This window comes from Carcharodon carcharias, chromosome 3 (assembly GCF_017639515.1).
Source record: "Carcharodon carcharias isolate sCarCar2 chromosome 3, sCarCar2.pri, whole genome shotgun sequence".
Classification (NCBI taxonomy): Eukaryota; Metazoa; Chordata; class Chondrichthyes; order Lamniformes; family Lamnidae; genus Carcharodon; species Carcharodon carcharias.
Window position 1 is genome coordinate 104872473 of NC_054469.1, and position 26693 is coordinate 104899165.

Below are 26693 nucleotides of genomic sequence, written 5' to 3' on the forward strand. Positions count from 1 at the left end.
TTAAGAGTCAACCACATTAGTGAGCCAGATGGGTTTTTACAATGGTTGCATGGTCATCATTAGACGTTTAATTCCAGATTTTTATTGAATTTAAATTCCACCATCTGCCGTGGTGGTATTCGAACCCTGGTCCCCAGAGCATTACCCTAGGTGTCTGGATTACTAGTCCAGCGACAATACCAATATGCTATCATTCTCCTGATTAGGATTAGGCAATAGTCTTTCATCTTTGGAAGCTGCCTTCAACACAGTGTAGAAAATTTAGTCTTTTGTACTCCGTTTCCACAACACAAAACCAGCACTAAACTGACAATTTTTAACACAACAAATCTCAAGGTCAAATCTGATAAGGTTGCAGATAGGCTGGCTTGATCTCAGACTGTTGCCATGGAGAAGGAACGGAGTCAGTAGCTAGGGAACAGAGTTTGAAGCAGGGACTTAAAGCAATGACTTCAGTCTTTCCAATATTTAATTGAAGGAAATTTCTGCTAATCCAGCACCGTATGTCTGGTAAGCAATCTGATAACTTAGCAATGTTGAAGCCGCAAGAGGTGGTGATGAGGCAGAACTGGGTGTTGCCAGTGTACATGTGAAAAACTAACATTATGCTTTTGGATGATGTCACTGCGGGGTAGTATGTGGATGGGAAAAAGATGACCAAGGATAGATTCTCAAGGGACACCAAAGGTAATGGTGTAGGAGCAGGAAGAGAAGCCATGCAAGTGACTCTCTGGCTCTGATTATATAGATATGAATGGAACCAGGTGAGAGCAGCCCCAGCTAGCTGGGTGACAGTGGAGAGGTGTTAAAGGAAGATGGTGTAGTCAACCATATCAAAGGCTACAACAGGTAAAGGAGGGGACAAGTTTACCTTCATCAGTCACAAAAAATGTGGTTTACAAGATGGGAGTGCACAGTCTGTCTCTAGTTCCACTACTCCACGGGTCACAACACATATTTAAATGATTTCTCCAGCTAGCTATTTGGCCAAACATGTGCTTTACCTATGATTCTCAGAATGAACACGCAATGCCCAGGTTTCTTCAATAAACAAAATCATTAGTTTATTATAAAACCAGACTTGTCAAGTAGAAGGCAAAACATTAACAAAGTATGAAATATGAAAGTATAATAATTATGCTAAGTACGCTAACTCTCTCGCTCTCATACATACATACACCAAAAAAAAAGTTAAAAATCAATGGTTCAAGGGAAAAGGGTATATGATGAGTCCTTGAAATGGTGTCTGGATTATACATATGGTTCTCAGCACTGGTCTGCGAAAAATCGGAGTTTTGCACTACTTTTCAGGCAGACTTTGTAGAAAACTTGCAGTCAATTTCAGAACATCGAGCCACTTTGGGGCATCTTCCATTCACTTTTTGTTTTTGACTGGGTCTGGAGCTTTTGAAAAACACAAGTCTTTTTAAAAACAAGTTCTTCCAGAATGTTCTTGGTCCTTGAAGATGAGCCATTTTCTGTGATTAAAGTATTTATGACAGGTATTGTAGCAAGGTTCCAATATGGAGTGCTAGGAAAGATGGGAATAGATTTGAGACAACACCACGTTCAAAGACTTGAAAGGAAAGGGAGTTTGGAGGTAGGTCAGTAGTTTGTATGACGCTGGTGTCAAGGGCTTGTTTACTGAGGCAAGGGATGATGACAGCACATTTAAAGGAGGGACAGCACCTTAAGAGAGACAACCATTTACAAGATTGGCTGACATGTGGACGAGGAGGGCAAGTTGGGTGGTCAGCAGTTTAGTGGGAATGGGATCTAATGGTACAGGAGGTGGGTCTCACTGATGAACTCAGAGGGCATGTTTGGCCAGGTGGGCATGTGGAAGGGAGGGACACATCTGAGGCAACTGATTGTCATGAAGATCAAAGTAGTCCATGAGCTCTTTGCACTTAGTGTTGGAGATGAGGGGGGAAGGTATGGGGAGAAGGGTTTAAGAAGGCAGCTTGCAGAACAGCAAAGTAGTCAGGGGTTACCTTCGTATGCCAGGATGATCCTGGAATAGGGAACGGTCTCCCCATTATACCGTCTGTAGAAGTTAAATATGCAAATCAGACCTGCTCGACATACATACACCTGGAGGAGTGAAAAAGTTGCTTTTTTTTTAAATTTGTTCATGGGATGTGGATGTTGCTGGCTAGGCCAGAATTCATTGCCCATCCCTAATTACCTTCATCACAAATAACACAGAAAATGCTAGAAATATTCAGCAGGTTTGGCTGCAGCTGCAGGGAGAAAAAGCAGAGCTATCATTTCAGGTTTGTGACCTTTGATCACATATTGTTGACTTTATTCCAAGCACTCACTTTGAAGAGTCTGGTTGCCAACCCTACAGTAGGCTATGCTGTGGAGGAAAAGAATAGATTCATTTCATCCACCAACATCTCTCTAATTCAGCTATCTGGGGGTCAACTTTAAAATCCAGATATTTATTTTTGGTTATCAAATTAGGAGGAGGAAGTGCGGAACATTGACAAAAAGCAAGATTATAAAATTGAATGATGTTTTATTTGAGAATCTCAGTCTTTTACAATTCTGCCACTATTTTAACATATTACACTATAAATAATACAATTTGTATAGAATAGAAAATGTCTCACATTTCAAAAATACTCAATTTTCAAATAATGTATGTTTTGTGGACAATATAAATTATCATACCAAAAGCTGGTCAAAGAATCAAATTAATTCAGGAATTTCATCCTGCTCAGTACCAATAGTTCAGAACTCAAAAAAATCTATATGCATCTCGTGATAGCATATTGCATCCTTGGTCATCAAGCTGCAGAGCAGGCCCATTCACAGCTCTTAGACTCGGGTCTAGAAGTAGCGCCATGTAGCCACATCCTCAGCCACAAAAGTAGTAGGCAGGAAGCATGCATACTAATCCAACTGGAAGTGTGTCCAGGACAAACAGTTCTGAAGAAGTCAGGGACACTTTGATCAAGGGAATTGGGGGGGGTGTGCAAGCAAGACCGGGGAACGGGAGGGAGAGCTTACTCGGGGCCAGAGCTCAGACTCAGGGCCGAGACTCAGAGCACCATGATGAGTGGGGTCATTACAGAGGAGCAACAGAATGAGACGATGTCCTGTCAAGAATGAAATGTAAGAAAATGATTTAGATTATTACCTACTGTTGAGTTTTCTCTTCTGCGTGATGTGTTTTAAAACTTATTTTTAAAAAAAGATTTGCTCAGTCCAACATCGGCCAGTCCTCCTCCTCCTTCTCTCCTCCTCATGGCCTAGTGAACCAATTGCAGAGTGCGTGCGCAGGGAAAGTTACCTGGACACTTTGCTCCAGGGGTCAGTCACACCCCTCAGATTAGCTAATTCAAATTTGGTCTGTAATCTGGGTGGGGTGTGATTGCAGGTGAATTAGGTATGAAAACCCAGGGAGGAGTGTTTAAGGACCCTCAGACCTTGCAACTGTCCTATCCAAGGTTCTTGCAAGCTGTGTGGATGAGATCAGGGACTGCAGAGAGGATGAACGAATTGACCACTGCACCATGGTACAGGGGGCCATTCAAGTGGGGGGAGGAAATAGAACATAGTAGTGGTAAGGGACAGTACAATTACGGGTATAGATACAGTTCCCTGCAGGCATGAGCATGAGTCCCGAAGGCTGTGTTGCCTGCCCAGTACCAGGGTTAAGGATACTTCAGGGCTGGAGAGGGGAGTGGGAGGGGAGGAATTCCATTGTCGCCGTCCATGCTGGGACTAACAACATTGATAGGACTAGAAAGGAGGTTCTGTTGAAAGAATTTGAACAGTTAGGAACGAAATTAAAAAGCAGAATCTCCAAGGCAATAATCTCGGGATTACTACTTGAGCCACCGGCAAACTGGTATAGGGTAAATAAAGTCAAGTTGTTAAATGCGTGGCTCAAAGATTGGTGTGGGAGGAATGGGTTTTAGATCATGGGCACTGGCACCAGTACTGGGGTAGAAGGGAGTTGTTCTGGTGTGACAGGCTTCACTTGAACCGTGCTGGGACCAGTGTCGCGGCGAATCGAATAACTGGGGCTGGAAAGAGGACTTTAAACTAAATAGAGGGAGAGAGGTGGGGGAGGGTTCTGGAGAGAGGATACATATGCTTAAAAAGCAAAAGGATATGGCAGCATTACAGGACAGCTATTTAGATAATGATACCCAGAGTGTGACAGGAAGAGACAGAGTTTACAAATATTTTAAAAAAGCAGCAAATGAGTCAAAGGGGGACGAAGTGGTAAAAAAGGCAAAATTAATGGCTCTTTACTTAATAGTATTTGGAACAAAATAAATGAATTAACAGCACAAAGAGAGGTTAATGGGTATGACCTCATAGCCACTACGGAGACACGGTTACAAGGATATCAAAGCAGGGAACTAAATATTTAGGAATACGAGACTTTTCAAAAGGCAGGGAGGAAAAGGTGGTGGGGTAGCTTTGTTAGTACAAGATGGAATAAGTATGATAGCAAGAAATGATCTTGCATCGGAAGATGTAGAATCCAATGTGGGTGGAGGTAAGAAATAACAAGGGGACGACGACACTGGTGGGAGTAGTCTATAAGCCCCCTAACAGTAGCTATATTGTAGGACAGAGAATAAATCGGGAGATAATGAGAGCATGTAAAAAAGGCAGTACATTAATCATCAGTGACTTTAATCTTCATGCAGACTGGGAAAATCAAATTGACAGAGGTAGACACGAGTGAGAGTTCAGTGTTTTTGGGACAGTTTCCTAGAACAATATGTTGTGGATCCAACCAGGGATCAGGCTATTTTGGATCTGGTAATGTGTAATGAGGCAGGTTTAATAAATGAGCTCAGAGTATAAGATCCCCAAGGAAACAGTGACCATAATCTGGTTGAATTTAGCATTCAGTTTGAGTGAGAAACTTGGGTTGGAAACAACTGTGCTAAACTTAAATAAGGGCAATTACAAAGGAATGAGGGCTGAGTTGGCTGGAGTGGACTGGGAAAGGGGTTTAGCAGAAAAGACGATTGATGAATGATGGCAGACGTTTAAGAAAATAGTTCTTGACTCACAACTAAGATATATCCCAGTGAGGGAAGGGGAGGAATAAATGCAATAACTATCACTAGAGAAGAAGTACTAGGGAAACAAATAGGGTTAAAGGCTGATAAGTCTCCTGGACTTGATGGGTTGCATCTTAGGATATTAAAGGTAGTAGCTACACAGATAGTGGATGCACTGGTAGTAATCTTCCAAGAATCCTTAGATTCTGGAAAAATCCCAGAAGATTGGAAAACTGCCAATATTCAAAAAGGGAGGGAGACAAAAAACAGGTAACTATAGGCCAGTTAGCTTAACATGTCACGGGGAAAATGTTGGAGTCTATTATAAAGGATGTAAAAGCAGAATATTTAGAAATCATAATCTAATCAAACAGAGTCAGCATGGCTTCATGAAAGGGAAATCATGCCTGACAAATTTATTAGAATTCTTTGAGGAGGTAACAAGTGGGGAACCAGTAGGTGTAATACGTTTAGATTTCCAAAAGGCATTCAATAAGTTACTGCACATAAGGCTACTTAATAAGATAAGAGCCCATGGTGTTGGGGGTAGTATATTAGCATGGATAGAGGATTGGCTAACTAATAGAAGACAGAGAGCTGGGATAAGGGGGGCATTTTCAGGATGGCAACCTATAACTAGTGGAGTGCACAGGGATCAGTGCTGGGGCCACAATTATTTACAATATATACTAATGATTAGATGAGGGAAGTGAATTTACTATCACCAAGTTTGCGGATGACACAAAAATAGGTGGGAAGGCAAGTGACGAGAATGACACAAAGAGTCTACAGAGGGATACATGCGGGTTTAGTGAATGGGCAAAAACTTGGCAGATAGAATATAATGTGGGAAAATGTGAGGCTATGCACTTTGGCAGTAAGAATGGAGAAGCTGAATATTATTTAAGATTGCAGAAAGCTGCAGCACAGAGGGATTTGGTGGTCCTAGTGCATGAATCCCAAAAAGGTAATGTATAAGTTTAGCAGGTAATATGGAAGGCAAATGGAATGTTGGCCTTTACTTCACAGGGAATAGGGTATAAAAATAGGGAAACCTTGTTAAAACTATACAAGGCACTAATTAGACCACACCAGAATACTGTGAACAATTTTGGTCCCCTTATCTAAGGGGAGATATACTGGCATTGGAGACAGTCCAGAGAAGGTTCACTAGGTTGACACCAGGTATGGAGGGATTTTCATATGAAGAAAGGGTGAGTATGTTGGGCCTCTATTCATTCAAGGAGAATGAGAGGCAACCTTATTGAAACAAGATTCTTAGGGCACTTGACAGGATTGATGCTGAGAGGCTGTTTCCCCTTGTAGGAGGGTCTAGGGACCAGAGGGAATAATCTCAGTGTAAGGGGGTCACCCATTTAAGACCGAGATGAGGAGGAATTTCTTCTCTCAGAGGGTAGCAAATCTGTGGAATTCTTTACCACAGAGGGCTGTGGAGGCTGGGTCATTAAGTACATTCAGGGCTGAGATAGACAGATTTTTAATCAGTAAGGGAAACAAGAGTTATGGGGAAAAGGCAGGAAAGTGGAGTTGAGGATTATCAGATCAGCCATGATTTAATTGAATGGTGGAGCAGGCTCGATGGGCTGAATGGCCTACTTCTGCTCCTATGTCTAATTGTCTTATGCACAGTGCGCATGAGCAAAAAATAAAGATACTAGGGCAGTGGCAAGAAGAGACTCACCAGCAGTCCCCAAGTCTGAGAAATACAGGATAAATGGCACCCCAGGGTATAAACAAACGGGACGAGGGACAAAACATTAAATTAACGGATGATCACATAAAAGACAGGATGGTTGGTCACCCTGAGTCTGTTGCCTGTCACACTGGGTAAGGGCAAGGAAAAAGAAGAGGTGACCTTTGTGCAGAACTAAAGCAAGTATTGGTAAAGAGAGTGTCAAATACCTTGCCTGAGGTCTTTGCTACAAGACTGGTTTATCCTGAGGAAGCCTGGAGCATCCAGTCCTGTTAGAAAATCTACTCTACACAACAACTGCTATAAAAAAGAAAAAAGTTACTTACCTCCAAATGTGGAGAGCGCAGGGGTGCCAAGGGTCAGCATATGTAAATGTTACAAACATGCTAGTTCGGATTTTGTGTTCAGAAGAATGGTAAGGCTAAAAGCACTCCGATATTATGGAGTAAATTGGACACCAACTTCTGGGGTCCACCTTTGCAGTCAAATGCAGAAATCTGAAGTTTCCTGTCCAAGGTGGGTTGGGGAGGTGGTTGGTAAGGGGTAGGGAACCGAGAAGTTGGGGCTCCCCGCACATAGTGGTTTTAACTCCAGTGTGTGCGCATCGACACTAACTGGTGCCTTACATGGAAACCAGCCTGAATGGGAGTGAGGTTTGGAAGCTTCAGAAGGGGACCATGGGTCGGGAGTGGAGAACAAGGAAGTGCCCGATCACAGGGGTGCCCAGGCATGTTGATCCACCAGATAGGTGTAAAAGAATCTACCTCCTGGATTTGACCACTCCTCACCTGGGTTTAGTTGCTGAATTTCCTGTGGGTCAGGAAACCTGGCTATTCACAGTTCAATTTGAAAAGTTGAACAATGAAGCTGCGAGCCTCATTGTAATACTTAAAGTGCCAACCTGCCTCCTCGGAGGCACCTACTGTCACTCAACTGCAGACATTCCCATCTCCATTAAAGCTGGACATAGGTGGGATGAAGGTCTAAATCTTTTAAGATTTTAACTACCTGACTGACCAACTGAGGTTAAAATTCCCCCCTCTGACTTGGTGAGGATTCTTTGATCTGATTGATTTCCTGCCCTGCCACAGGTCCCCTATGTCGAGCTGGGTCAGCTGCCTAATGACAGGAAGTCGTCGATCAAAAACCTCCAAAAATCCGCAGGCAACATAGTGAACAGAGAGCACCTTTCCTTTGCCATTTACTGCAAACTTTGCACCATGCTATTAGTTTCAATTTTGTATTGTGTCTACAGTGTAAATGTTGCAGTTCAATTTCCAACCAGCAAAAGTTTTCCCAAAAACATTTTGCATGTAAATAAATTTCTCCTCAGCTGGTTATACCCCATATTGTTCAAGTTGTTTGATGATTAGTGTAACTGCATCTAATGGTAACAATTTTAACAGATCAGAAGTCACATGTAAAGCACTTATGTGCAGAATTTGCAGACCTAAAGAATACACAAAGATTTTGAACATTTCTCCATGCATAAAACTACACAAACTATAACACAAACATAACAGAAATTACTTTGTTCTGTTTCCAGGTGAGCACTCAGGAACACAGTCCTTGAAATGAAAGAGTTAACAGAACAAGGAGTGGGGGAAGGGAGACTAACAGAACTTCATAGTAAGTGCTTTGATTAACATTCAAAGGATCATTATGATCTTTGTCGTTCTGCCCTCCCCAAATTTTCTATTGAAGTATTGAATCCAAGAGAAAAAGATCTCCCACATGCTATGCTGCTACAAGGATAATGAAATAAAGTTAGTAAGAGTATGCATGTCCTTTGTTGAAGGTCCACAAAGGCTATAGTTCCAGTGATCACAAAAGTTAATGTTCTATCTATTGGCATAGAGATGCATTTCCAGCAATATTTTTGCCTTTTATATAATGAATAAAAATAACTGGTACCAAAGCCAAAAGTAAAGAATAGGACAGCACAACAAATAAGACAGCAGTGAGGTAAGTGACATGACAAAATGCAATGTTCCGCAACTAACCCTGCGAATCTATTAACGAAATGTGAATTGTATAACAAAACCTACTGGTAGATGTGCTGAAAATGTTGGCATTTAGTGCAGATCTAAACAATAACTTCTCACTAGACCTAACTGGAGCTCTATGGAAGCTTCTACACTTCTGTCTGATACGTAACTTAACCTTAGCATAGAAATGTTTTAAAAGACATAATTTAAAAATTGCATAATTAAATGCATTTACATTGCTTTAGTTAAACATTACAGTAACAGGTTACATTAAAACAGTTAAAATGCTGCTGAATGGGTTATTACATTTCAAAGAGCAGAAAAATCACATTGCAGCAACTCCTAACAGCATGGTTGAAAACATCTGAATTCATCTGAAAATGCATTATTTGAAAAGACGTCTGACTAACTTTTATCATTTGTTTCTAAACATCGTCAGAGTGATATTCACTACATTATGTCTTTGACAAGGAGCTGTGCGATGGTTTAAAAATAAAATCCCCAATCATTTTGTCTAGGAAGAGTGTTTTTCTAACACTCCTTCCAACGATTAGCATTGCTTATCACTTTTTAAACACTGTACCTAGTTTCTGCGGCATAGTCTTTTTTAAAAGATCTACTTTATACCCCTCTCTCCAGATGCAGTTAACTCCAGACATCCTGTAGGTAACGTTTCTCTTCACGTAGGTTGGCTATAATTTTCATGGCTGCCAGAGTATCCACTCTCAGGTTTTCTGATACAATCTCGGTCACAGAATTGGCCACATCTTTAGCCATATTTTTGCCATCTCTATTTAAGAAACAAAAATAAACTCTGTAAAATAGCAGTTACAATAAGACCCTATTCTTTTGGATGTTACAAAACCCAAAGTGTAGATAGTCATTAGTTATTTGGTAGTACAGAACTTGAGTATTTCTGAAAAATACTTTTTTTTTGTCTTGCACTCACCAGGACAATTTGCAAGAAAATGCCAATATCAGGGGAAACAACAAATTTATACAGTATGCGAAGAGAGTGCTGATTGATTGGCCCAAGTCTCACAAACATCTTTGTTGGGTTCCATGAGAAACGTACCTTTGATGGAATCATACCTAACTTCCTACCCCTTGCATATTTCCGTACTTGGATGATACATTTGCTATATTTAAATCGCAGTTGCATGTAATAATTTCCTTGCATGTCTTAACGGGCTCCATCCATCCTGCGCTCAAATTCACCTTTGAAATGGAGCAATTAAATGAACTCCTCTTCCTTGACGTACTGGTTGTGAAATCTGCCAGGTGATTTCTCTACCATAGTCTGCTGCAAGCCTATCTTCACTGGTCAATACACGTGTTGGAATTCTTGCAGTTCCATATGCTACAAGATTGGTCTTATCGACAACCTTGTAAAAAGGGCCCAAGCCATTTGCTCACAATGCAAGCTTGATGTTGAAATAGGGCAAATCAAAGATATCCTGCAGGATAATGGCTAACCTGATCAGATCATCTCACGCTGTATATCATACAAACTCATGACTGGGCCTAAGGCCGTCACTTTCAGCCCTGAAAAGTGCCCAGTTTATTTCAGTTTACCCTCGAAGTATCTCGAAAATTTGAGCAACAGGTGAAGCTAGCTGCTTCACATTGCTACAATGCAGTAGCATCACAAAGGGTATTCGCCACTAACAGGATGCTGCCATCAAGCCAAAAAGGCAAGTGACTAATGTGCTATATGAATTTCAGTGCCTGTGTGATGCTAAGTATGTAGGTCATACATCCCAAAGACTGGCGGATTGTAGCAAACAGCATGTCCCTTTCACAGTTCGCAGCAGGCAAGGTATAGACTATACTCAAACAGCCTCTTCTTGTAAAACTAAAGACACAGGCCGGGATTTTCCACACCCGCCCACCATTGCAATCTTCCAGTCCCACTACAAGTCAGTGGACTTCTGGCTGGGGTGCCGCCTTGCCCGTGGCAGGTCCTACGTGCAGTGGGGCTGGAAAATTCCAGTCACAGTGTCCAACATTAAACGTGATTCTGTGATTGAGGATTATTTAGCAAATGTTGTCCAGTGTGGTAAGAATTATGCTGACAACCAATTTAATATTGTCAGTCAGGCTCGCAGTGTAGTGCATTTGCATATACATATATTCATACACAGGGCCCTGTTCTTTGCAAACAGAAAGAACATTTACACACATTGCACCTGTTTCAGCTAAACACAATTAGTGACAGCCATTCACTGGCTCATTCCCCGGGGCAATGTATTGACCAATCAAGGTCAAGCTGCCTGGTTTAAATGTCAAACAATGCTAGGCACTTAACTCTCAGTCACCATCAACTGGTGTATTCGCCATGGCAATGCCTCTAACAATCAGAGTCCGTGTGCCAATCAATCAGCACTCTCTTCTCATTCAGTATAAATTTGTTGTTTCCCCTGACATTGGCATTTTCTTGCAAGTTGTCCTGATGAGTGCAAGGCAAAAACTTCAACAAAAAAAACTCTTTCTTCATAGACAGGCAATATGTACTGGACATGGATACTGCATACAGTTTGAATAATTAAGAATTTTAGGGTAGAATAAGTTGGGGTCAGAAGGACTTAATCATTTCAATCAAACCCTAGGCAAATGTAGCAGCTCAGCATAGAATATTAAATAGGTAATGGAGTGTTTATCATCTCATGATATAGAGGAATCACTATCTATTTTGAAAGTGAACTACAGCACAATCACTGATTTTCATTTCAATGGTACAAACTGCAGGCAATGATTTACAAACAATGTTACACAGTTGGCTGTCCATCTGAGATGGAATTACTGCTTTGTTTCCCCATTTTCAATATATATTTTAAACAGTAGCTGCAATTATTGCTATTTTTTGAACCTGACATGCATCTGCAATCAGGGTTTTCAAAGAATTTTTTTTAAAGAGGAAAAAATGAATTCTTCAGTTGAAATTTTTCCCATCTAGCCAGCATATTCACAATAGGTTGGCCAGCCCTCCGGCTTTCCCTTCCTTCCTTCCCCTCCAACAACATTCATTATCAGTACCAAATTTCTGAATGATGAAAGAGAAAACATCTGTTTTAAAAATTAATATTTTCAAATAGTAATGGCAAGTAACTGGCATGCTATGTTTGCCTGGGTACTGCACAAATAGCACATTAGAAATTCAAGGCTAATAATACAACTACAACCAATGTCTATCTTCTTCCTAAAATAAATATCAACCCAAACATTAATGCGTTTAAATATATAGGTACATTTCTTTATAACTGATACCAAACTTGATTTAATAAAAGATATTCCCCAACTCCCAAGTGGGCTTCTTAAAGTAGCCTGGTTGAAGGCATTCCTAATTCCCTACCAGATACTTTTGCCCTATTTTCTGACTCTTATTTTGCCTCCCTAGGGCAGCAAATAAACAAATCCAAAAAGCAAGTCCATAACTTATTTGAAAAAGATTACCCATCACCTCTGGCACCAGTCAAAATCCTGAAGAAAATGAAACACTTAAAATGGTACATGAAGTACAATTACAAAAATACATAGAATGCTGGCAAGATTTTATTGAAAAGCTTGATCGTTGTGATGGAGGGTCATTCTCCACTACAGTGGAGGGTTTAGAAGGAAACCACAGTTCACTAGTAGGGTTCTATTCATTAAAATTGATTGACTGTAGATCACACAAGGGGAGAAACAAAGCGTTATGTATGTACCTGGCATGTGCCTGGGGCATCAAAGTGTGAAGTTTACCTTACATATCTGTTAAATAGAGTGTATATGAAAAGCCCCAACCTTTGTTACAATTTCTCTGCATTCATGGGAGTGATTTGCCCCACTATTTTAGGTGCCAAAAAGCCTCCAAGATGGCCAAGACAGGGTCTTAAACCAAAACCCCAGCTTAACCAGTTCTTAATGCAAGACGCATTTTGATGAATTAGGTGAAGCTTGTACTAGGAACTGCCAATTGGAGGGTCATTAAGGGGCAGACCGCCATTTAAGTCATTGCCAATTATCACTAAGGAAGCAGTGAGGCATTTCAGTGGCTAGTACTTGAACTAAAGCCCCATTCCATCATGAAACACATTGTTGTGCATTAGCCAGCAAATTTCAAACCTTCATTGGGTGAGTACAATCCACATACGCTGCTGCATGAAAATCATGTCTAATCAGTGCTCGAGTGTTAAACTAGCATGTGTACACTTTAGCATCTCCAGACAAGTTCAAATTATGGTAATCAACAATTGGGACCAAAGTCCCTCTTCCTGGCAATGTCTGAGGTTGCAACACAGACTTCACAACCTTGGTACCATGTGTGACTTTGAAATGAACTTCCAGCCACATACCTGCACCATTATTAAGGCTGTCCATTTCCACCTTGTAATATTGCCTGACTCTGCTGCTGTTTCAACACACCTGCATGCCTTTGTTACTGCTCAATGTGACAATTCCAATGCACCCCTGGCTACCTCCAACTTTCTACCTTCTGTAAAATTGAGGTCATCCAAAACTCGGCTGCACACATCCTAAATTGCACCAAGTCCATACGAACACATGAATTAGAAGGAGGAATAGGGCATTTGGCCCTTTCAAGTTTGCTCTGCCATTTAATAAGATCATGGCTGATCTGATTGTGGCCTCAACTCTACATTCTGCCTACCTCTGATAGCCTTTGACTCCTTTATTAGTCAAGAACTTATCCACCTCTGCCTTAAAAATATTCAACGATCCTGCTTTCACAGCTCTCCGGTGAAGAGAGTTCCAAAGACTCACAACCTCATAAAGATTCTCCTAATCTCAGTCTTAAATGGGAGGTCCCCTATTTTTTAAACTGTGTCCCCTAGTTCTAGTCTCACCCACAAGGGGAAACATCCTTTCAGCATCCACCCTGTCAAGTTCCCTCAGGATCTTACGTGCTTCGATAAGCTCTTCTCTCATTCTTCTAAACTTCAATGGATATAGGCGCAGCCTGTCTAGCCTTTCTTCACAAGATAACCCCCCCATTGCAGGTATCAATGGAGTGAATTTTCTTTGAGCTGCCTCTAACAAAGTCCTATTCCTGCATCTATCCCTGTACTTGCTGACCTACAGCGGCTCTCATTTAAGCAATGCAGTGGTTTTAAACTTCTCATCTTTGCCTTGTTTTCAAGCCCCTCCATGACTTTGCCCCTCCCTAACTCTTTAATCTCACTCAGCCTGACAACCCTTTGAGCTATGTGCGCTCCTCTAATAGCAGCCTCTTGAGCATCCCCTTATTTTAATGTCTCCACCATTGGTGTCCGTGCCTTCAGTTGCCTAGAAACATAACTGTAAGCTCTGGAATTCCCTTCCTAACTCTCTTTGCCTCCATTTTCTCCTACCTCCTTTAAGTCATTCCTTTACATCTAGCTTTTTGACCAAGTATTTGGTCATCTGCCCTAATATCCCCTTTTGTGGCTCTGTGTCAAATTATGTTTAATAAATGCTACCGTGAAATGAGGGACGTTTTACTATGTTAAAGATGTTGGGCAGAATTTTGCCTTGTTGGGAAGCCAACTGCTGCCTGTGATTGGGCCCGGAAGGCAATTTCACACTGCCGGGCCAATCGTGGCCCTCCCAGCGTGAACCATGAGTGGCAGCACTGAGCGCTGCCTGTGTGGGCAGGGGGAGGAGGATAAGTGGGGCAAGCACAAGCACGCACTATATAATCCCTGCCACCTCAGGGAGATGAAGGCATATGAAAAAATATAATTAAAGAAATAAAGATGAAATGAAACATGTCCCCTCATGTGACTCTGTCACATGAATACAGGGACATGTTATTAATGAAAGAATAAAGATTTTATTTGATTTTTATTTGCTTTAGGAAACCTCATCCCATCTGTGGATGAGGTTTCCAAAAACGTGCAAAGGCCACCTGGCCTTTTCACCTGCTTGTGAACCGTAAGGTTGGACAGGCAGCAAAAAATTTCATTTAATTAACTTTTTAATAGCCTTACTAGGCTTTTAATTGTCAGCGGCGCACTGCCGACTCCGGAGCGTGCCCACCAACCGAAATATCCCACGAGTGTACGATGACATCAGGATGCACGTCCGATGTCATCGCATGTCATTTTACACTCAGACAGGTTGGGTGCCCACCCGCCGAGCTAAAAATTTAACCCATTATTATTGTTGTTAAGATTGTGCACTAAAACCAGACTTTCAAGCAAGCATGGCTTATTAGCAGAGCACCCAAAAACAACCAGTTTACACTCTTTCACCAAAATAACCCCCACAGTATTCTTTATTGGTTTAAAACATGGGACACTGTCACCTCCAAAAATGCAATTTAGTTTTCCTTATTATTCACCGAGTTTGTATTTATGTAGGAAGATCACAATATGCTCGCCCCAGATACAGTTTCATTCCCTCCATGCCACCAGAGAAGAGGCAAATTGCCATGCAGATACTGATGTTAACTGCAAATGGGATTAAACTCCTAATACCAAATGCAGCTTTCTTGCACTGTGGTTGCTGAACCCTGTCCAGTACTGCTGTTCCACATTTGGCGTGACCACTTTGTAACCAGGTCATATGCACCAAGGCATTAGGGGAGACCCGATTGTTCCTTCCAAATTACACTGAAAGCCTGAACACTATGCAATACTCTCTAAACTAGATAAATGGTTATTACTGTAGATAAGATTCTAAGTTTAAAGCTTCGCTTTTATATTACCATCTGTTTGGTGGTTGGCAGCGGTTTGGCAATAATCTCTCAAATTAATGGTTCTGGAAAACAGTATTACATAGTAGGTGGAGAGGTTCAGCAGAATTCTGCCCAACCCTCTAAAATGTTTATTTTTAATTCAATTTTTTTCTAACTCTAGGTCTCCTCCCTGACTCCAAAATAGGAACTTTAAAATGTGACACAAATTATTTCCCATGTTAAACATGTCAAAATCTGCTAAAAGATAATTTGGTTACAATATATCAAACAAGTCACATGTACATGGAGTCCATTTTGTTCGCTGAGTCATGGAATTGACCAAAGTCAGGGAACTAATATGAAATGCTATGGTCTACATAATATACTCTGACTCTCAACCAACCAACTCTTCCTCTCCATCACCATCTTCCAATTTTGCAGAGCCTCAGGGATTCCACAAAAGAAATAGGCCATGTGGAACTCAGTCCTGGTCATAAATTAATAAATCGTCCAAACAACCAGACACCCTGCCATTAATATTCAAATAATGGCAAAGATACGAAGCAATGGTGAGGAAATATATTTTAAAAATTGGAACAAAAGTCCCTGGAGGTAGCATTCATCTAAGCTACATATAAAAGTTGACACAGGACAGGATTTTTCAGATAGCTAAGTTTCCTACCATCACCGAAAAAATTAGCTGAGATGGCATCCCCACTGACCACGGCTGGATGGCAGGCATTTAATGCTTTAAGGAGTATTAATTGGCTGAAGGCAAGACTTGTGCCCTTCTCTCAGGAGAAGTCCTGTCTCAAAGAGCCACATCATGGGTAGTGGCAGCCACTGCTGGGATGCAAGCATGCTGCTGGAGCCTACAGGACCAAGTAGGTGTGGAGGTCTAACGGCGGGAACAGCAGGGGAGGGCCAGGGGGCAAGGGGGTTGAGTGTCCTGATGGAAAGGCTGGGGGGGGTGGGGGGGGGTGAAGGAGGGTGCAGACCTTGGGAGACTGTCCAATCTAGAAAGAGGTTCAGTGATGAAGGTGCCCCCTCCCCTCCCACCTCACACATCCAAGGCCTGAGCGTGGTAGCCTGCGGGCTTCACCCCATAGAACATTTTCTCAACAACTGGTATTTATATAGCACCTTTAATGTAATAAAGCATTCCAAGACATTTCACAGCAAATTTGGACACAGAGCCACATAAGGTAATATTAAGGTAGATGGCCAAAGGTTTGGTCAAAGGGGTGGGTTTTAAGAAGTATCGCAAAAGGAGGAAAAAGAGGTAACGGGGTTTAGGGAAGAAATTCCAAAGCTTGGGGCCTACGTGACTAGAAGCAAGGCAACCAATGGTGGAGAAATTAATATCAGGGATACTCAAGAGGCCAGAATTAGATGAGCAGAGATATCTGGGAGAGTTGAGGTGCTGGAGGAGATTTAGAGATAGGGAGGAGCAATCAATGAAGGGACCTGAAAACGAGGAGAATTTTAAAATCGAAATCTTGCTCGACTGGAAGTCAATGTAGGTCAGCATATGGAATCTGGAGCAGGGCCAAAGATAATGGCTGTAGTCTTCCCAATATTTAATTGGAGGAAATTTCTGCTCAACCGGTGCTGGATATCAGATAAGCAATCTGATAATTTAGAATCAGTACAGGAATCAAGAAAGGTGATGGTGATGTCAAGCTGGGTGTCATCAGAAAATTGACACAATGTTTTCAGATGATGTCACCAAGAAGCAGCATGAAACAGAAGAGGGACAAGGATAGATCTTTGGCAGACAGCAGAGGTAATGTAACAGGAAGATAAGTCATTGCAGGTGATTCTCTGGCTATGATTAGTTAGACAATAGAGGAAAGGTGTTGGAGAAATAGTTTGCCTTTGTCGTCGTCACAAAGCATACTATTTGTGACTTTGATAAGAGGTGTTTCAGTACTGTGACAGGTGTTAAAACCTAACTGGAGGGATTCATATAAGGAGTTGTGTGAAAGATGGGGATGGATTTGGCAGGCAATATGACCTAGGACTTTGGAGAGGTTGCAGATAGGACAATAATTTGCAAGAACAGTTCTCTGTTACCTTAACTTCTTTCCTATAGTGTGGAGACCAAAGCTACAGATAGTACTCTAACTGTGGTCTTGCTAAGATTTTATATCAATTAACCATGGTTAATTGTTTTATATTTCTCTTGCCGCAAAACCTAGTATTCTGGTACTTTTTTTAAAAAATGGGCTTATTCATTCACCCCCGGTGGTTGACAGGGCTCTCAAACATGTCCGGCCCATCTCCCGCGCATCCGCCCTCACACCTTCCTCTCCCTCCCAGAACCATGATAGGGTCCCCCTTGTCCTCACTTATCACCCCACCAGCCTCCACATTCAAAGGATTATCCTCCACCATTTCCGCCAACTCCAGCATGATGCTATCACCAAATACATCTTCCCTTCACCTCCCGGTGGCATTCCGCAGGGATCATTCCCTCCATGACACCCTGGTCCACTCCTCCATCACCCCCTATACCTCAACCACCTCCCACAGCACCTTCCCACGCAACAGCAGAAGGTGCAACACCTGCCCCTTTACTTCCCCTCTCCTCACCATCCAAAGGCCCAAACACGCCTTTCAAGTGAAGCAGCATTTCACTTGCACTTCCCTCAATTTAGTCTACTGCATTCGCTGCTCCCCATGCGGTTTCCTCTACATTGGAGAGGCCAAACGCAGACTGGGTGACTGCTTTGTGGAACACCTTCGGTCTGTCCGCAAGCACGACCCAGACTTCCCTGTTGCTTGCCAGTTCAACATTCCACCCTGCTCTCATGCCCACATGTCTGTCCTTGGCCTGCTGCATTGTTCCAGTGAAGCTCAACGCAAACTGGAGGAACAGCACCTCATCTTCTGACTAGGCACCTTACAGCCTTCCGGACTGAATATTGAGTTCAACAATTTTAGATCATGAACTCACTCCTCCATCCCCACCCCCTTTCCGATCCCCCTTTTTTCCAATAATTTATATAGATTTTTCTTTTCCCACCTATTTCCATTATTTTTAAATGTATTTCCATCCATTGTATTATCTTTGCCTTTTAGCCTAATTCGATCCCTTCCCCCCCCACCACCCCACCCCCCTCCCCCCCACCCCACCCCCACTAGGGCTATCTGTACCTTTATTATCACATTCCTTAGATAATATCACCAGCTTCAACACCTCTTTGTCCTTTTGTCTATGACATCTTTTGTCTATCTCCACCTATCACTGGCCCTCTATCCAGCTCTACCTGTCCCACCCCCCCCTTAAACCAGCTTATATTTCACCTCTTTTCTATTTTTCCTTAGTTCTGTTGAAGAGTCAAATGGACTCAAAACGTTAACTGTGTTCCTCTCCGCAGATACTGTCAGACCTGCTGAGTTTTTCCAGGTATTTTTGTTTTTGTTTTGGATTTTCAGCATCCGCAGTTTTTTGCTTTTATTCATTTAAGGCTTTGTTCTTACTGTTTTGTGAAACTGACCCTCCAAATCCATTCTTGTCGGTCAATTCTAATTATTTTCTCTTCTTCTAAATAGGACATTTAGTAATTTCAGCTTTAATTAAAAAATGCAAAACTTTATTACTGCAGATAAAGTACATTGGTCCAGATCTTCCAGTCTTCAGATTGTTGGAGGTTGGAAATACAACAGAAGATGTTCGTCGGAACCCTGCAAGCCCCAACATACTGACTGCCGTGGCAATTCCCGGGAAGTTTCAACTTCCAATGTACAATTTCCCTACTTCCCGGAACCCTTTTCAAACGTCTCCGCCTGTGAGTTAGAGTCAGAGACTTTGGACAGTTCCAATGTACCTACCTAGGTAGTTACCCAGGAAATGTTAGATAGATTAAAACCTAATCTAACTCCTGGGTAACTACTCACCTGACAGCACCCCTAATCACTCACACTGACCCGCCTCCACCCAGCCCCGACTTCCTCTCCCTGGGAAAATCAGACCTGGAAAATCCAACAAGAAATGCAGAGCAACGTTAAGGCAGGATTCGAGCAGAGCGGAAATCCAACAATGATTGCCACTCATCAGAAGCTCCAGGTCATTATTTTCAATTCAGATACTCTGCATTAACAATACCATCCACCTCAGGGAGAATATACTTACAGAACATTTATTCACCACTGATACATGCATTGGGTGCCTTTATGGACTGAAATGCAGCACTGCCCACATGTTATAAGTCATATATATTTATCTCATAAGAGAATTATGGTTGAATTATATGCTTTAATCTGTGCCATTCTGTAACATGCCATTATATACATCATTACTATGAACCTAACAATTTCTACTTACCCACATACATACAAATATCCACTTTCACTCAGCAACATTTTTGTGACATTTTCAGCAAAGAGCTGAAGTAGATGTTGAACATATTTTGGTTTTCCTTCTGTTGTGTCCTTGGGTAAATCTCTTGAGAAACAGACTTTCAGCTGGGTCAAAGTGCCATTGTTTTGAAAACTCCTCAACTCATTCCTGGAAAGCAAAGGAACAAGATACATTTTTGCCATCTCCTGCTTTCCAGTTACCCCCCTCCCTCTTGAAAGACATATTTTAGAGTCTTTTTAATTTCCTTTTCCCTTTGCTCTGTTCATTTTTAAACTTAATCCATTTGTAGCGTCTCAGTCTTGACAAAAGGTTTATGTCTGAAATGTTAAATTATCTGTTTTCTCCACAGATTCTGCCAGGCCTGATCTGACATGCTGTGTTTCCAGCATTTTTGCTTTTGTTTCAAATTTTCAACATTTTGATTTTTTTTTTACATTTTGAAGGTGAATTTTAAGACCTCTGCCCCATTATAAGAGAGATCAGGTTTTTGAACTACAACTGTACGTGTTAAGATTCTTCCTTTCCTAAAATAAAATTTTCCATGTTTACCCACCATGATTACTTTTGAAGCACAATTTTTCACTAAAGTTTGACGGAGAAAAGTTAAGACAGTTAGGGGCCAAAAATGCAGTGGCTCATTGCCACTACTCTGATGTAGATTGGCCACCAATTTCTCCTTAGATTAGTTTTGAAGGCCTGAGGCCTACTCCATGCTCAGTGTAGTTAAGAAGCATATAGCATTCTGGGAGCCTATGCACACACAACTGTGCTCAAATCTCAACAAGTCCGCAGGAGTGAATTTAATTAAGGGTAACCCAATAATGCAGCTGAATGTTATGCCAGACACTAAGTACAGGTTTGAAACTTGCTGCAACAGAGACGTGTTATGGGGAAGGGGTGGAATTTACACAGCATGGATCTTTTTTACTCCAGCTACCTATTTTTCAATGGAGTCTTTGCATCTCATCAGTTGCAATATATAAAAACAAGTGCCCCACAGGTGACCTTTACTGGGCTGCTGGTGCCAAACAGTTTGGCCTCTGGCCCATGCTCAACGTACTGTGGCCAGCATCAAATTAAGTAATGAGCTTACCATCCATAAAAGGGAAAAATCAACTCATTTCAGGTGCAAGAATCTCAGGAGCAGTGATGCTGGTAGCTCTGAATCATGCCAGGGCTATATTTTGGACTTGGAGTAATTTTTTGGAGGATACTAGAACTGCCTTAAGTCAGAAATCTTTTGAGCTAACATTTGGTGCTGAAAGAGTACTTCAACTGAAAAGTAGAGCCAGCCCATGAGCTCTACAAAGTTTTTGAACAGGACTGAATAATATGCGGATAGAATTTTGGCTGCTGTAAAAATGAAAAAAAGGAGTAATTTGAAGACAAAAGTGAAAAAATTGTTTTTGAAGTGATTCAAATTAAGGTTTGTAGATATAACAGTGCAAGGTGTGGGAAAAATAGGATTTATTGAGCTAGCACAATGCCCCAAGCTACTCTGTAAATGGATCTAAGTTACAGGGGAATAAGTAGTAAATAAAGAATCAAAACAACGTATTTACCGAAACAGATAATCTCGATCATGATATCGACAGCCATAAAATAGCCAAGTTTCCCCAAAAACAAAGTCAGGATTCTCTTCTTTCTGTTTTTGACTGAAACAGAAAACCAGCAGACTAAGAAAGCAAAAACTAAATTGTTCAAAAATCTACACCACCAATTATCCATGCTAGATCCCTGAAAATGTTGAGGCATTCTTATTTTTTCTTCTCCTACATGAAGATGTTTCACGACCATCGTGCAGTGCCTCATCCGAATGATCATTATTCACATGTGTCTGAGTTCCAGCAAGCTGCTTGTCTGTGGCCAGCATCATGGTTGAACCTAATGCATTCCCAGCTGAGGCAATATACTCACACTTTGGAGTAGCTGGGTAGTTATCAAGGGTAAGAAACTTCTTCTCACTTCTCTCCTTAATTATATACACTAAGGCCAAACGTAGGACACCTATTGCTGTCTCAGCCATGGTCAGCTAAGACAATACTGAGAGGAGAGTTTATCTCAATAATCTCACTGATCTATCAGGAAAACAGTCAGCCCATTAATTAAATTCATTTTATAATGAATAACCAAATACATTAAAGTACTTAATTTCTACCTCAGTGTCCAAACATTTAAAAAGATTATTTTCATATGCAACCTTCCACAATCTTCAAATAATTCTAATTGCCACAGTTTGTGTCCTTAACTGCTCCAATTCACACAGACCCACCATCCACATACTTTCAAACATTCCAAAAACCAAAAGTTGTTTTTTTTTTAAAATTAGAAATCTCACTGACAGTTGAATCCACAATGAATACTTTTTTTCATTTACAGAATCATAGAATTTTTAAAGTGCAGGAGGCCATTCAACGCATTGTGTCCATACTGGCTCGCCGAATAAGCAATTCACTAAGTGCCATACTTCCGCCTTATCCCTGTAACCTGCACATTCTTCTCTTTCAGATTACAGTCTAATTTCCTTTTGAATGTTTCCTTTGGATCTGCCTCCACTACACTCTCAGGCACTGCATTCCAGACCTTAACCACTCTGCATGAAAAAAATTCTCATATTGTTTTTGCTTCTTTTGCCAATTACTTTAAATCTGTACCCTCTCATTTTTGATCCTTTCACGCATGGCAACACTACTCTATCTAGACACCTCATGATTTTGAATACCTCTATCAAATCTTCTGTCCGTACACACACACACACACACACACACACACACACACACACACACACACACACACACACACACACACACACACACAGACACAGACAGACACACACACACAGACACACCTCCCCAAGGAAAACAGTCCGAATTTCTACAATCTATCTACCTTCATAACTGAAGTTCCTCTCATTCTTGGAACCATTCTCATGAATCTTTTCTGCACTCTCTCCAATGCCTTCACATCCTTTCTAAAGTATGACACCCAGATAGAATGCAATGCGCCAGCTGAAGCTGAACTAGTGTCTTATACAAGTTCAACATAACCCCCTTGCTCTTGTACTCTATGCCCTTATTAATAAAGCTAAGGATACTGTATGCTTATGAGCCACGCTCTCGACCTGTCTTGCCACCTTCAATGATTTATGCACATATACACTCAGCTCCCTCTGTTCCTCACTTCCTTTAGAATCATACCCTTTATTTTATATTGTCTCTAGGTTTTTTCCTACCAAAACGAATCACTTCACATTTCTCCGCATTGAACTTCATCTGCTATCTGCTTGCCCATTCCACCAACTTGTCTATATAACTCTTAACATTGTAAACTGCTGACATATAGAAAATAAAGTTAAATAGTTTCAAAGAATTAGGCAGACGAGTTTTCACAGTACTAATTTAGCTGTCTAACCAATTTCTGTCTGTAGACATTTAAAACATGTGAGCAGCTAGAGTTGGAAATGTTATTACTTAAAATGCTGGGAATGGAGGCAGAGATATGAATGACTTATCAAGAACAGCTATAGCGTAAATAGAGAGAAACAGTAAAAACAACTTGTACTTATTACAGTAAACATTTCAAGGTGCTTCACAAAGGTATAACCCAACAAAAATTCACAACTGGTTAAAGGGCATATTAAGAGGAATCGTTAAATGTTTGATCTAAGAGGTGAGTTCTAAAGAGGGTCTTAAAAGGAAAGAGAAGTAGAGAGGAATTGGGTGTGATCTCCAGAGTGTAGGACTTAGATGGATGAAAGCATGGTTGCTAATAGCTGTGTCAAGGGGTTTTAGGATGCACAATAAGCCATAGTTGGGATAACTGAGTCTTGAGATGGCAGAGGCATGGATGATGGTTTCAACAGCAGATGGGCTGATTTAGAGGAGGAGACAAGCCATTTCACAGTAGTGAAAGTGGGTGATCTTTGTGATGGAGAAGATATAGGGCCAGAAGCTCAGCTTTAGGGTGAGTAGAACTCAAGGTTGTAAACAGTTTGGTTCAACCTGAGACAGTAAGGGGGATGGAAGGGATGTCGTCAGCATTCATGTGAAACATAACTCCTGGTCTTCAGATTATGTCACCAAGGGACAGCATTTTGACGAGGAAGAAAGAGCCAAAGATAGGTTATTGGACATCTCCAAAGGGAATGAAGCATGCACAGGAAGAAAAATCAATTGTTGGAGATGTTCTGCCTTTGATTAGATAGGTAAATATAGAATGAAGCAAGGGCAGTCCACTGAGCTGGGCAATGGAAGGGGGACAACAAATACAGTAGCAAAATCCAAACAGCACTGCTGGATGGGGTAGGTTAAACAGGGAAGAGCTTGTTGAAATAAGCACCCAGTGGGTGCACTAGGTGGGAAGTTCGGCAAGAGCAAATCAAAATCATAGAAATTTACCGCGTTAGAGAAGATCATTCAGTTCATCTTGTTCACGCCAGTCAAAAAGGTACCATCCAGTCTAAACCCACTTTCCAGCTTTTGGTTCATAGTATGGTAGATTATGGCACTTCAAATGCATATCGAAGTACTTTTTAAAAATATTAGAGTTTCTGCCTCTGCCAGCCTTTCAGGCAGTGAATTCCAGATCAGCAAAAATTTTCCCCATGACTCCCCTCAAAACCGCTTACCTCTTCCCCTTAATCTATGCTCCCTGGTTATGATCCTCTCAACCAAGGAGAACAGGGCCTCCCTATCCACTCTATCTAGACCTCTCAATTTTGTACACTTCAATCAGGTCTTCCCACTGTTCCATTGCCTCTTCAATTGTTCGTTGTAATTAAAATTCTCCAGTCCAGGCACAACCCTCTTAAATCTCTGGAATCCTCTCTGATGTAATCACATCCTTCCTACCGTGGTGGTGATTAGAACTGCACACAGCACTCCAGGTGTGGCCTTACTAGCGTTTTATATGGTGCCAGCATATATAGTATATACTTATATAGTATACTTCGGCTAATAAAGGCAAGTATCCATGTCTTCTTGATCACCTTATTTACCTGTCCAGTCACATTCAGAGTATTCCTCTACACTTCTGAGTATCTTACCATTTATTGTATTTCCCTTGCCTTGTTAGCCTTCCCATCACCTCACGCTTCTCTGGGTTAAACTTCATTTGCAATTATTCCACCCACCTGACTAGTCCATTAATCTCTATAGTCTGTAGTTTTCTTCATCATCAACAACAGCACTGCCAATTTTGTACCATCTCCCTTACATTCAAGTCCAAATCATACACCACAAAAAGGAAGAGACCCAGTATTGAGCCTTGTAGAATCCCACTGTTTACAGCCTTCCAGTCACAAAACACCAGCTGACCATTACTCTTTGCTTCCTGCCCCTTCGCCAAATTTGAATCCAACTTGTCACTTTGCCTTAGATCCCATGGACTTTCAGTTTGGTAGCCAGTCTGCCATGCTGGACTTCAGCAAAAGCCTTGATAAAATTCATATAAATTACATCAAATGCACTACCCCTCACTGGGCCCTCCTGTTATCTCCTGAAAGACTTCAATCATGTTAGTCAGGCTTGCTTCATTTAAATCCTTTCTAACTTTCTTGGATTAATCCATGTCTTCCTAAATGAAGATTTATCCTGTCTCTCAGAACTTTTCCCCAAAATTTTCCCACCAGAGGTAAGGCTCTCTCTCTCTCTCCCTTTGTAAACAGTGGCACAACATTAGCAGTCCTCCTCTCCTCTGGCACCACACCTTTGCAGAGCATATTTGAAAATGATGGGCAGCGCCTCCACTATTTCTTCTCTTGCTTCCCTAAACTGCTGAGGATACACTTCAGCTGGGCATGGGCATTTATTCACTTTCAAAGAGGTTAAAACCCTTAATACTTCTTCTTTCACTATGTTAACATCATCTAATATCTCACAATCCTCCTTCCTGATTGCAATGACTGTACCTTCCCTTTGTTTTGTGAAAATAGACAAAATATTCATTAAAAACTACACCATCATTCCCTGCCTCCAAATACAGGTTACCCTACATTCCCGAATAGGCCCTACTCTTTCTTTCATTATCCTCTTTTTCTGGATGTACTTTTTTAAAAAAACTTTTGCGTTTCCCTTCAATTTTTCTTCCAAATGCTTTTGCATGCCCTCTCTTTGCTTTCCTAATTTCCTTTTTAATTTCACCCTTATGCTTTTTATCCGCTGATGCTGCCAGACCTGCTGAGTTTTTCCAGGTAATTCTGTTTTTGTTTTTGCTTTTTATACTGTTGCTTTCTGCACTATTGAGACCATGGCATCAGTCATAAGCTTCCCTTTTATTGATTATCCTCTCCTTTAAGCCTCATCATTCATGGGGTCTAGATTGGTCAGTCCCATCATTTTTCTTTATGGAATACACTCTCTCTGAACTCTCACTATCTCTTCCTTAAATGACTCCCACTGATTTCACACTGATTTGTCCTCAAGTAGCTGTTTCCGATCTAATTCAGCTAAATCACATCTCAGTTTAATAAAACTAGAGAAGAGAACCTCGAGATTCAAATAAGTGTTGCATGATGAATGCGAATATAGTGTAAAAATTCAGTCATCATAGCATCATATACTCTGGGTTAAAAGCAAAATACTGCGGATGCTGGAAATCTGAACCAAAAGCAGAAAATGCTGGAAAAACTCAGGTCTGACAGCATTTATGGAGAGAAGAAAAGACAGAGTTAACGTTTTGAGTCCGTATGACTCTTCTTCAGAGCTTACTCTGAGTTCATTGGTTCTATACAGTGTATAGAACCATAGAAAAGTTACAGTGCATGAAGAGGCCATTCAGGCCATTGTATCTACACCTGGTAAAAAGAGCAAAAAGAAACTAGCCGCTCATTTTAATCCTAGATTCCTGCACCTGGTCTGTGAGCCTTGCAGGTTACAGCACTTCAGTTGCAGATCAAGGTACCTTTTAAATGGGTTGAGAGTTTCAGCCTCAA

The 26693-nt window shown here is 41.3% G+C and overlaps 1 protein-coding gene across 3 annotated transcripts in view; it reads right to left on the minus strand.

Annotated features, from left to right (window-relative positions):
• Positions 1–1079: 1079 nt before the first annotated feature.
• The window catches only part of mtrr (5-methyltetrahydrofolate-homocysteine methyltransferase reductase), a 127607-nt gene continuing 101993 nt past the window's right edge, over positions 1080–26693 (minus strand). The window contains exons 13-16 of one of the 3 annotated variants that reach the window (XR_005942571.1): positions 21325–21417; positions 19727–19909; positions 9325–9531; positions 1080–1531 (exon numbers count right to left, since the gene is read on the minus strand). Coding sequence is in view for 2 of the 3 variants with exons in the window: in XM_041183474.1 (XP_041039408.1) it covers positions 9387–9531; positions 19727–19909; positions 21325–21417 (421 nt within the window). In the remaining variant the exon portion in view is untranslated. Of the gene's footprint in view, positions 1532–8617; positions 9532–19726; positions 19910–21324; positions 21418–26693 lie in introns of those variants that run through there. The other 2 variants (XM_041183474.1, XM_041183475.1) reach the window with 2 other exon arrangements.